The sequence below is a fragment of the Chiloscyllium plagiosum genome, unplaced genomic scaffold (assembly GCF_037043375.1).
Source record: "Chiloscyllium plagiosum isolate Xiang-an unplaced genomic scaffold, Cpla_swu_hap1 HiC_scaffold_33, whole genome shotgun sequence".
Lineage (NCBI taxonomy): Eukaryota > Metazoa > Chordata > Chondrichthyes > Orectolobiformes > Hemiscylliidae > Chiloscyllium > Chiloscyllium plagiosum.
The window spans coordinates 478,090-490,992 of NW_028270171.1; the positions used below are offsets into that span (position 1 = coordinate 478,090).

At 40.4% G+C, this 12,903-nt stretch overlaps 1 protein-coding gene across 1 annotated transcript in view; it reads left to right on the plus strand.

Annotated features, from left to right (window-relative positions):
• The window catches only part of LOC122542641 (GTPase KRas-like), a 35,979-nt gene extending 23,779 nt beyond the window's left edge, over positions 1–12,200 (plus strand). Inside the window, exons 4-5 of the mRNA XM_043680636.2 lie at positions 3,412–3,571; positions 7,787–12,200. Coding sequence (XP_043536571.1) covers positions 3,412–3,571; positions 7,787–7,903 — 277 coding nt within the window. The 3' untranslated portion in view covers positions 7,904–12,200. The remainder of the gene's footprint in view (positions 1–3,411; positions 3,572–7,786) is intronic.
• The last annotated feature ends 703 nt before the right edge of the window (positions 12,201–12,903 follow it).

The window sequence follows — 12,903 nt, forward strand, 5'->3', positions numbered from 1 at the left end:
AAAGCCAAAGGCTGCAATGTCCTCCCTGGCTTCCCAGAGAATCCGCCCCAGGGGACTTATCTATTTTCACACTTTCCAAATTGCTACCACTTCCTCCTTGTGAATCTCGATCCTATTTAGTCTACTAACCTGTATCTCAGTATTCTCCTTGACAACGTTGTCTTTTTTGATGTGAACACATACGAAAATATTCATTTAGCGCTTCTCCTATCTCCTCAGACTCCACGTTCAACTTTCCACTATTGTCCTTGATTGACCCTAATCTTACTCTAGTCATTCTTTTATTCCTGATGCTTAGAGATTTAGAGTTTTCTTTGATCCTATCTGCTAATGACTTCTCATGTCCCCTCCTGGCTCTTCTTAGCCAGGAAAGACCTAAAGAGAGACCTAATTTGTAACTCTCAAGCACCCTAACTGAGCCTTCACATCTCATCCTAAATAAGCTGCCGCCTTCCTCTTGACAAGAGATTCAACTTTTCTAGTAGATCATGGCTCCCTCACTCAATCACTTCCTTCCTGCCTGACAGGTACATACTTATCAAGGACACACAATAGCTGTTCCCTGAATAAGCTCCTCATTTCAATTGTGCCCATCCCCTGCAGTTTCCTTCCCCATCCTAATTCTTGCCTAATTGCATCATAATTGCCTTTCCCCAGCTATAACTCTTGCCCTGCGGTAAACATAACCGAGTTGTGGTCACTATTACCAAAGTGCTCACCTACCTCCAAATCTAACACCTGGCCGGGTTCAATACCCAGTACCAAATCCAATGTAGCCTCACCCTGGTTGGCCTGTCTACATACTGCATCAGGAAACACTCCTGCACACATTGGACTAAAACTGAGCCGTGTAAAGTACTCGAACAATTGTTTTTCCAGTCAATATTTGGAAAATTGAAGTCCCCCATAACAGCTACTCTGTTACTCTCGCTCCTATCCAGATTCATCTTTGCTATCCTTTCCTCTACATCTCTGGAACTATTTGGAGACCCATACAAAACTCCCTCCTTTCCTGTTTCTAATCTCAGCCCATACTACCTCAGTAGACAAGTCCTCAAACATCCTTTCTGCCACCATAATACTGTCCTTGACTAACAATACCACGCCTCCACCTCTTTTACCACCTTCTCTGTTCTTACTGCAACATCTAAATCCCGGAACCTGCAACAACTATTCCTGTCCCTGTTGTGTCCATGTCTCCGAAATGGCCATGACATCGAAGTCCCAGGTACCAATCCATGCTGCAAGTTCACCCACCCTTATTCCAGATGTGCCTGGTGTCGAGGTAGACACACTTCAAACCAGCTTCCTGCTTGCTGGTGCACTCCTGTGACCTTGAAACCTTATTTCTGACCTCACTACTCTCAGCGTCTTGGATCCCTGCTGAATTAATTTAAATCCTTCTGAAGAGCATTAGCAAGTTCCCCCCCCCCGGATATTGGTACCCCTCTGGTTCAGGTGTAGACTATCCTGTTTGTAGAGGTCCCACCTACCCCAGAATGAGTCGCAATTATCCAGGTATCCAAAACACTCCATCCTGCACCATCGCTGTAGCCATGTATTCAACTCCTCTCTCTCCCTATTCCTGGCCTCGCTAACACATGGCACAAGTAACAAACCAGAGATAAAATTCGTGTTTGTGATAGTTCTAAGCTTCCACCCTAGCTCCCTTAATTTCCCCATCCCTACCACCCTCCTCTCACTTATCTCTCCACCCTTCAGGCTCTCTGCCTGTATTCCTGATGAAGGGCTTTTGCCCGAAACGTCGATTTTACTGCTTCTTGGATGCTGCCTGAACTGCTGTGCTCTTCCAGCACCACTAATCCAGAATCTAGTTTCCAGCATCTGCAGTCATTGTTTTTACCTATGTCGTTAGTGCCTATCTGGACCATGACTTGGGGGTGCTCCCCCTCCCCCTCAAGGATCCCGAAAACACAATCCTAAGCACCTGGGAGGCAACACACCAACCGTGAGTCTCTCTCGTTCCCACAGAACCTCCTAACTGTCCCTCTAACTATGGAGTCCCTAATGACTAATGCTCTACTCTTCTCCCTGCTTCCCTTCTGAGCAACAGGAACAGACTCTGAGCCATTGTTTACTCCTGGTAAGTCATTTTCACCCGGCCCCCAACAGTATCCAAAACAGTATACTTGTTATTGAGGGGATTGGCCACAGGGGATCTCTGCACTATCTGCCAGTTTACTTTCCGTCCCCTGACTGTAACCCATCTGCGTTTTTCTTGTACCTGAGGTGTGACTACCTCCCTATAACCCCCTCTGCCTCCCGTCTGATCCAAAGTTCATCTAGCTCCAGCTCCAATCCCTAACGCAGTTTTCAAGGTACTGATGTTGGGTGCACTTCCTGCAGATGAAGTCATCAGGGACACTAGTGGTGACCCTTAACTCCCACATTCTGCAGGAGGAACATTCACACTATTCTAAATTCCCAAAGAGACTATTGAAAAAAAAAGAAAAAAAAAGTCACCTTACCAATCCAGGGCACAAAACTGTTGGTTAGAGGAGGAAGATGGATAGGAGACACTACCTAAGTAGTGTTTCGGGTAACACAACAACCCAAATATATTACTTCACTTAGCAGTCCCGTGTCCACTCCTGCTCAGTGTGTGCTCCACCTATGTATGAGGTAAGTTTTTAAAGTAGTCACTTCCTGCTGCTAAGCAAAAATGGAGAGCCCCGATGCTTGAAGTAACCTTTTAAAGTGGTCATTTACCTTCTCGGCAGCCTCCTGGTCATCACTCTCGCTCTTCCTGCTGCTAATCAAAATTACCTTATTGTTTATCCACCACTTGGATTTGATGTATAGAGAAGATACAAAAACCTTTTTTTTTTCTGACCAAGAAATGTTTCTCCCTCTTGTCTGCCTTTGTTATGAGGTACAGATTGTTGTAGTGAGCATGATTCCATTGTCTGTATCCTACAGACCCCATCCAGGTGAACGTTCTTGTGTGTGAACCTAGACAGGTGACTCTGCCCTGACTACCCAATTATAAAGAGATATACAGACAACCCTAATCATCGTCTTAATGTTTATCCACAAATAAATGAGCAAGTGGAAAATCTGATTTTCCCCACTATTTCTAGTGTGTGGCGCCAAGGCCAATTGCCCTAAATCACAGATGTGGGATAAACTCTGGGACCTCTGGTCTCTTGCTCTGAATTGCATTGAGGTTGTCACCTGAGCTGTCGCAGAAGCTAACTAGTTTTAGTTAGAGAAGAATGATGAACTGTTCTTGTGCAAGCAATTATAATCTGTTGCAGTGGTTACAACTAAAGCTATAATTTGGTGTATTTGCTCCAAATGTACTTTGAGGAAGAATCCAGAAGCTGTTCTAGCAACTGTTCACATTAATAAAATGCAAACAAAACTTCCATTATCTTTTATCTTCTCTAGAGAGCAAATTAATCGAGTGAAAGACTCGGACGATGTTCCCATGGTATTAGTTGGAAATAAGTGTGACCTTCCAGCACGGACTGTGGACACTAAACAAGCACAGGAACTAGCAAAAAGTTATGGAATCCCCTTCATAGAAACATCAGCCAAAACTCGACAGGTAAAACCAATTTTTTAGCAGTGGGAAGGAAGATTTCAGGAAAGCCACATCAATTATAATGTCTACAATGAATACTATAAATCTCTTTATTCCCTCTTCCTGTGCTTGAGAACCTGGTGCCATTGCATAATTTTGTATTTTGCTGATGCTCCTGTGCATTGATTGAGTATCCTCTATCTGTTCTTGCATTAAAGTTTGATGGTACTTCAAATTGACTGGTTCAGTTTCATTGGAGTTTACTCTACTTGCACCAAATTGTACTTGTGAGACTTGCTATGATGCCTGACTTGCATATACAGGATTTGTGCAGTTGATTACAAGATAAATATGAAAATGATAAAAACTGGATGCTAAGAAAATCTGTGTTTACTAATAGTCAACTAGAAAATCCCTATAAATCGAGTACCCCTGTGACAGTAGTGCAGTATACAAGCACTACTTAATAAATAAATGTTGGTGCCTTTTTATAACCAATGTTTCCCTGCCTGGTGGGGTAGGCAGGTTTCCTGCTTCAGGCTTCCTCAATCTGTACTTGTTCAGTTGCTTAGTCTTGTGAGAGTGGCTGGTATGTAACAAGCCATACTATGTAGGTCCTTAGACTACAAAGCCAAATTTTTGTTTCAAAAACTGTACAGTGTATGCATTAGCATGAAATCAAAACAAACCTCTTGGGTGCAATCTTTTAAGAAAACTGATACTTGGGGATGAAGTATTCTAGAGTATAGGAATGAAAATATATACTTGTATGTCAAGTTCAATTCTCTGAGACTGTATGTTCTGTTTAGTTATCAAAGTTGAGACATATACAGTAATGGGTCCAGTTGCCTTGCTAATTCTGTGGAAACATATGTGTCCACTCTAAGCTACAGCAGTCCAAGACTTTAATTGCCCTGATTCTCTCCTCAGCTTTTCTTCAAATGTTTTATTTAGTTTCTCTAGTAATGTGGGCTCAACAACCAAGTCCCAGCTTTCTTTATTTGAACATTTTGTTTTGCACGTGTTGGTTGTGGATTACATTAAGTTGAGTTGGCTATTGGAGAGGATCTGACTATCGGAAAGTGGGATAGCTAATTAGATAGTTAAATTAATTAACTTCTGGCTTCACAACCAACCAGCTAATCTTGAAGTCTACCTAATAAATCCCCCTTTTTTTGTTTTTAACATGGATGAGACAATATGGCTCAGTATTTCCAATGGTCCAATTGATAAAGACAATCTGCCATTTTATAGCACTTTTGACCTTGGTAAAAAATAAACACAGTTGCTCTTTGCTAGACCACCGCAAGTGGCCTACAGTCTCAAGTCCAGGATCTTAAGTACATTTTAGCTTTAAATTTCATTTTCCCAACTAAAAGCTTCCTCTGAAATATGAATAGAAACTATAAAATAAGACAATAATCATCACATCCATAGAATGGTGACACCCATGCCATCTTTGTCATTACAATATTTTTTACATTCTGTTTCTCAATACTACATCTTGGTGCAACCCTGACAGCCACAACCAAGTGAAGGCTGTCTGCTAAATGGTGTGCACTATGTTTTGACAAAGTGATACACAGGACGCTGTTAAATAAGACAAGGGTCTGTGGTATTAGGGACAAAGTACTGGCAGAGATAGAGGATTGGCTGACTGGTAGCAGAAAATGGGGATAAATATGTCTTTTCAGGATAGTAGCCAGTGACTAATGGAGTTCCACATGGATCAGTGTTGGGACCAAAACTATTCACATTATACATTACTGGTCTGGATAAAGGAATAGGAGGGATTGTTGCTAAGTTTTCAGGTGACAAAATAAGCGGAGGGACAGGTAGTGTTGAGGAAGTGAGGAGGCTGCAGAAAAGCTTCAACAGGATATGAAATTGGGCAGAGAAGTGGCACCTGTAATACAATGTGAGCAAGTGTGAGGTTATGCACTTTGGTAGGAAAAACAGAGGCATAGATTATTTTCTGAATGGGGCAAGACTTTAGAAATCTGAAGCACAAAGGGACTTTGGAGTCCAAGTTCAGGATTCTCTTAAAGTTAACATACAGATTCAGTTAGCAATAAGGAAGGCAAATGCAATGTTAGCATTCATTTCAAGAGGGTCGAAACAAGAGCAGAAGTGCTGAGGCTGTATAAGGCTCTGGTCAGACTGCATTTGGAATATTGTGAGCAGTTTTGGGCCCAGTATCTAAGGAAGGATGAGCTGGTGTTAGAGGGGGTTCAGAGGAGGTTTGCAAGAATGATCTCAGGGATGAAGGGCTTGTCATATGAGAGCAGGTGAGGACTCTGCATCTGCACTGGATGAAGTTTAGAAGGATATGGGGGGATCTGATTGAAATCTACAGAACACTGAGATTCCTGGATACAGTGGCTGTGGGGTGAAGATGTTTCCACTAGTAGGAAAGACTAGGACCAGAGGGCACAGCCTCAGTGTGAAAGGGGGACCCTTTAGAACTGAGATGAGAGGACTTTCTTCAGCGAGAGGGTGGTGAATCTGTGGAACTCATTGCCACAGCAGGTTGTGGAGGCCAAGTCACTGAGTGTATTGAAGACAAATATAGTGGATCGAAGGTTACAATGAAAAGACAAGAGAATGGAGTTGAGAAACTTATCAGCCATGATTAAATGTGGAGCAGGCTCAATGGGATGATTGACCTAATTCTGCTCATATACCTTATACCCTGTTGCTTGAGAAAAGTTTGGTTACTGTCCTATGATGGTCAGAGTCCAAGAAGGCTTAAACCTCTGATGGTTTCTTGCTCAGTATGGTTGCCTCCAGCAGATGAGTTCAAGGAGGGTGCAATGGGACACTGGCAGAGAGGAGTGACAACACATCCTGAGAGCACTGTGTCAGGTGACACCTCAGGGTGGTTTGCAAAAGCTGCTCAGTCCATAGTGACACCTCACTATCTTCAACAGAAAGGTCACCTACAGGAAGATTGGGCTGTCTCATCTTTTTCTTGCCTATCAACTGCTGTTCAGAGCCCTTAGCCAAAGAGATGGAGCCAGATGTTGATGCCAAATAAATATGGTGCCAGCACTTTCTATCCCATGAGACAACCTGCTGCTTGTATTCCCTGTAATGATTAGCCAAGCATCTTGCACATAAATAGGTAATTGGCAGATCAGGCAGCATCCGAGGAGAAGGAAAATCGATGTTTCTGGAAGGAGCCCTTCATCAAAAGCACCTGTTGTGCTTTTCCAGCACCACTCTAATCTTGACTAATCACTAGTGCCCTAATGCATTTAGCCAGAGACCCCTGCTCAGGCTACCAACTGGCTACAATAAAATGGGTCTTCATTATTGAAAAAATATTGTTTGTATGATGTAAGAGTAATGCAAGAATAAAAAAAAAATCATTCATTATAATGGTGTTGCTGGCTAAGTCACCATCTATTGCCCATCCTAGAGGACAGTTAAGAGTTAATCACAATGCTGTGGGTCTGGAATCACATGTAGTCCAGACCAAGTAAGAAAGGCAGTTTCTTTCCCTAAAGGACATTCGTGAACCAGATGGGTTTTTCCAACAATCAGCTACGCTTTCGTCGTCTTCATTAGACTCTTATTTCCAAATTTGTATTGAATTCAAACTCCATCATCTGCCATGGCATATTTGAATCTGGGTACACACATTGCCTAGATCTCTGGAGTAATGATCCAGCAATAATATCAGTGGGTCAATGCCTCCCCTATATTATCTCATGCTACGAGGCATGAAAGAAAATATATTCCTGAGGATAAAAACAATTTTAAAATTTCAGTTGTTTGTAGTATGTGAATGCTGCTGGCTAGTGCTCATCCTTATCTGTGAAATGGGCAGTGAGCTAACTTCTTGACCACTGCAGTTTAGATATACAGCCAACCAGGCTGCCTGGGCAGGAAGTTCCAGAATTTTGATGCAGTGACTGTGAGTGAATGTAGTTTCAAGTCAGGATGGTATGTAGTTTAGAGGTCCCCTGTAGGTGGAGGTGCTCTCATACATCCCATGTCTTTATCCTCCTCCACAGTATAAATCATCAATTTCTTTATCTTTATTTGCTGTAAAAAAAAAAGTAAATCCAGGTTTAACTACTTAAAGCTTGCTATTTCTGATCCTCCCTTTAATCAAGCATTGAAATGTGAATCAAACCTTTATCTGATTTGTATACTTAATCTCATTGTAACTATGAATGTAAACCTAATTTTCTTTCTTGTTTTCACCACTAATTCATATCCTTACAATTCCAGGGCGTGGAAGATGCATTCTACACATTGGTGCGAGAAATTCGCAAATACAAAGAGAAGATCAGTAAAAATGGTAAAAAGAAGAAAAAACCATCCAAAAAAAAGTGCATAATTCTTTAAAAGTAAAATGTGCAAGACTTTGTGATTCAAAACTTCAAGGATTTTGTATCAGACAAGGAAGAAAACAATTTGGAGTATAACATCTCCTCCCCAATGAAAAGGAACAAATGCAGAAAAAAAACAGAACTAGAAATGTTGCATTTAAAGATCCAGGTTCTCGTGTTGCAGTTTATTTACAATGTGAGGCAAAAAGTGTGTGGAAACTATTCAGCTTTCGCAATGCCAGATATATTTTAACACTGCCATTTTTAATTAGGACATCAAATATTAAATAATGAGAAAATCATCAGAACACTGGATTCCAATGCTGACATAAAACATTGATCTTTCTAGTCTATAAAGAAAACATGCGTGGCTTGGCAAATTCCAAATTTTAAATCAAACACCATGCAGATTAAAAGGTGCTCAGATTTTTTAAAAATTTGGTCTGACGACTAACATAAAGAAAACATACAAGTCAACTTTTTGCACAGTACATTGCCACAGCAGCTGAGTGAAGAATTTACACAATCAGTAAGATGCAGTATGTGCTACATCACTTTAGTTTGCTGGCCCAAACATCTATTTCTGTGTCATCCCAAACACCTGTCCAAGCATAGGTTCCACATAAACAAACCCTAAATGTTAGTTGTGCTGGTGCTGTCAAGAAATAAATAGCTATGATTGTTAAGGCAAATATCAAAAGAGCTAAAGATCTTAAACATGAGTTTTCATGGGTATTATCTAGATATCCAAGAAACCGAAACCTGACTTAAGTTCAGACAGGTAGTAGACGTGGTAAGTAAATGTGGCTGTTTTTATGTATTTGTGCCAAATTTGTGAGCTGTTTCAAATGGTAACTGTTTTGGAAGAATGCTGGCTCATGGATGCAGTGGTTGGATTTGGGCCTCCTGCTATCGTCCATTGATTGCCAGTTCTCAACTTGGATCAGTCAATAGAACGTACAGCCAGAGCACAGTCACTTCAAATATCAGGAAATGCAGTTCGATTGCATAACATCCCATTCTACATAATTTCTGGAAACTGTTCAGAATGCTGTTAATCATGGTTATAAAATCTGCCTTAAGTTGTTCCTTCTTTTAAAATACTGTCTCATTTGTTTGTAGTGAAAGGCAGCAATAAACAGATTTTCTTAAACAAAGAAGATAAGTACATTAAGTAATTGGTGAACAGCTGTCACTGCATGTTACACACATCTTGCTAATCTCCAAATATAATAAAGCCATGTAAAATCAAACTGAACAAATCCTTGCTTTAAGAATATTGTACAATGTTCCAATTTATTATACTAACATTCTCATGCAAAAATGATCAACGATTTATTAAGTGATGCTGCATATCCAGGAATGCCAATTGTTCATGCCAAACTACAGCACGTCTTTGGTCTCTTTGTGTATCTATGCAGGGAGCCATAGAAATGGGAATTTTCTTTCCAAATTAGTGCTTAGTCAGGGTGGGGAAATCACTTAACTGGTCAGCTGAAATTTCTTTACCAAATTATTCCCTTTTTATAGCTGGTAATTCAAGGCAATCCTGCAAATATTCTTCAATCTGAGCAAAAAGTTAGCTGCTGTAGCCAATTGAGGTGTCATTGTAAAACTCCAGTTGCAAAAGTTGTGATATTTGAAGAACCACCATGTTTCCTCCTTTTGGTGCACTGGATTATGAGCACTGTGCAACTTTGGTCATCTCCTCCATACCCAGTATAATGTCTATATCGTGTATGTGGTAGGTCAACCATTTGATTTGCTCCTTATCTGATCTACCAGTGGGCATGGACAATAACTATTTATTCTACAGATTGAGTCTTGGTGACACCAGTAACAAATGATATTGAAATGTTTCAGGCAGGGAAGGTTGGTTTTAGATGTGAGAGTTGATTCAAACCCCTAAAACTAATCCTGCCTTTTCCTGGGTATCACTGGAGGAGGCTTCCAAGGCAAGTGAGCACACTCTTTGGCTCTTTTTGGGAAAATAAAGATACTTGAAAAGCCAATTAAACACTGTTTTAACCCTCAATTCTGAGTTCAACAGCCAGAACATCTGACCAGTCAGAAACCTGCCATGATCGGTGAGCTGAGTGCTGAGCAGAATTAACTTCTTCATTGAAGCTGATGAAGGTGGTAAGGCTTTGATAAGTGAAACTGGAGCATTTCAAAATGGGAAATAGTTGTACATAACACTCTCTGAGAGAAAAAGTGTTATCATTGTCAGACAAATGATTTCTAACTTCCTGAAAGGCACTTCACTTTACTAGCTTTGCACTTATTTTCAGCTGCCAGTCTTTGAAATGGCATAGGAACAGGTTTATGTAGCTTTGTGTTGCACCTGAGATATTGGAGAGGAAGGCGCAACATGAAGCTGCAGCATCAGCTGCCTTCTCTTCAACAACATGGTCATCCACAGAGCAGTGGGGATGGCTACTGAACCCTAGAGACGACCTTTGCCCAATCCAACACATTCTACAAGTAGATCAGCTTCCAGTATCTCCCAGTGCTTCAGGCATTTGAGGTAGGACAATACTGATATCTATAGTCTCCTGGAACAAGATTCCATCCCAATGCTACGTTGGCAGTGTGTGATAAGCTGTGTGTCATCAGAGAACTATTCCTCCTTACTATCTGCTAGTTCTCTGTCTCTACAACAAAAGTCAATCAGTGTGTAATGTTCTGAATGGAGAGGATGGAAGGGAAACATTTGTGGAGAGTGTGATGTGGTTGTGGGAGGGCAATGAGGTGGGTGTGACAATTGGCTGCTTCCATGGTAATGTGATGTGTCTGCAGAAAGACAAAATGAATAATGTTGCAAGGTGTGCCTTGAGAGTGCTATGCAGGAGATTGATGGAAACATTATGGGGCTTGAAAACTGGGAGTGTTATGCCCATTTGCCATGCTCTTCTGAGAGCCTGGATTTTTTTTTCGAAGCTTTGTCTTAAGGTTGGAGACATCACATTTGTTGACTTCCTCAATCAATCCCATCATGTCTCCTTGATTTGAGGGACCCACCTTCTATTTTTAGAAACATTCACCTCACCACAACCCCTCAATCCCATAGTTGGTTCTCCAGCTAAGTGAGATCCCTTTGAACGATTTTTCCAGGTGTCTTCTCTATTCTTGCAACCTCATAAATCCATGTGCTGGTAAACTGTATTAATCGATGCTGTGGTTCTTTTTAATTGAAAAAAACCTTTCCTTTGACAGAATGGAGGCATTATCTTGCATGCTTTCCAGGATGGTTAATACATCTGGAGCAAGAGGCTAAGGTTGTTGCCTAGTTAAAATTTGGCAAAGCTGCTCGAGCTATCAACAGGTTCCATAAAATGGTCCTGCTATTTGTGCAGGTGCCAAGTTGGGAAATTTCCACCTGCTAAGTCAGTTTGATTTTTTTTTAACCAGCTATATGATATTTAATTCTGTCTAAATTTAGTCACCTTAGTTTATGCCCTAATGCAAAGTCATTTTTTTGTACAGTATATTACATCTAGTGACACACTGAAAGCAGTTGTCCCTTTATGAAGACAGTGCTGTGATAACAGTAGTCTAGGTAACATGAAATAATACTTTTATTGTCTACATGTGGTTAAAAAAGCTAATGTTTACATTTTTTTGTTGTGAATGATAAACTTCACAAAAATGTGTTTGGTAGGTTTGTATGTTATGGAAACTTTTCACTTTTGGTCCTCAATGACAATTCACATGATTATACTAATTGTGACATTGAGGTGAAATAGCTGTTTAAATCTCCTCATTTTGTGAAGTTGGATTTTTAGTGTCTTATCACATTCTCAAACACTTAAGAGCTAATGAATTAGTTTTGAAGTGCTGTTGTTACAGATGGGAAAATTTGGCAACTGTATTCCTAACAAATCTTAGATGAGGTTAGTAGGCCACTGAAAAAAGTCTGCCTGCTCTTTGAATAAAACCATGCATATTTCCTTTCAAGCTGAATTGGAGCCGATGTTAAACATATTCCCCAAAAGCTGATGCCTATAAACTTAGCACTCCCCAAATTCAGCACTCAGGTGGCAGTGTAGGTTGTGTGCTGTGTCCTGAGAGTCCTAACAAGATGACTTGATCAAAGACATGTTTAAGACATGTCTTCCTCCTCATTTTATACAGCTATTGCTGTGATACTTCTGGAAAAGATGTGTTATTTAGAGGAATGTCCCATGTCATTTATGTGCAAAGAATGTACCTTTTAAAAATATGTAGAAGAATGAATCTTTAGACAAGTGCATTGGGAAAACTGACAAAAAGCAACAAGTGTTATACAACAATAAACTTTTTTTAAAGTTGAATCCAATGTTTACTTCATTACTTTATCTTTTTCAATAATACTCAATTCAAGTTTTCTTCTCGCCTGATTTGCTAAAATTTAACTCCAATTTTAGCCAATCTTTTCAAGCCATTTTATTTCCCTCTGATTTTAAATTTACTGATCACATTGTTCTAAATTATTTAACCTATCTCACAGAAGGAGGCCAGATAGTGTCAGCTCCCTCTAGACCAATCCAGTCTGCCCCACACTCCATTGCTTGGTTCATCCATCCAATCCAATCTCCTTTTGTGATCATTGACTGTTTACACTTTCAATATCTTTTTGTGGGCAGCAAATTCTAAGTCATTATTATCTGTGGTGTAAAAAAAGATAATTTTCACATTTTCCCCCTGCTGCACTTGCTAAAAAAAAGAGACCTTGGAGTGTAGGTTCAAAGCTCCTAGAAAGTAGAGTCGCAGATACATAGGATAGTGAAGAAGGTGTTTGATATGCTTTCCTTCAATGGTCAGAACATTGAATATAAAAGTTGGGAAGTCATGTTGCGGCTGTACAGGACGTTGGTTAGGCCACTTTTGGAATATTGCATGCAATTCTGGTCTTCTTCCGATGTTGTGAAACTTTAAAGGGTTCAGAAAAGATTTACAAGGATGTTGCCAGGGTTGGAGGATTTGAGCTACAGGGGGAGGGTGAATAGGCTGGGGCTGTTTTCCCTGTAACGTCAA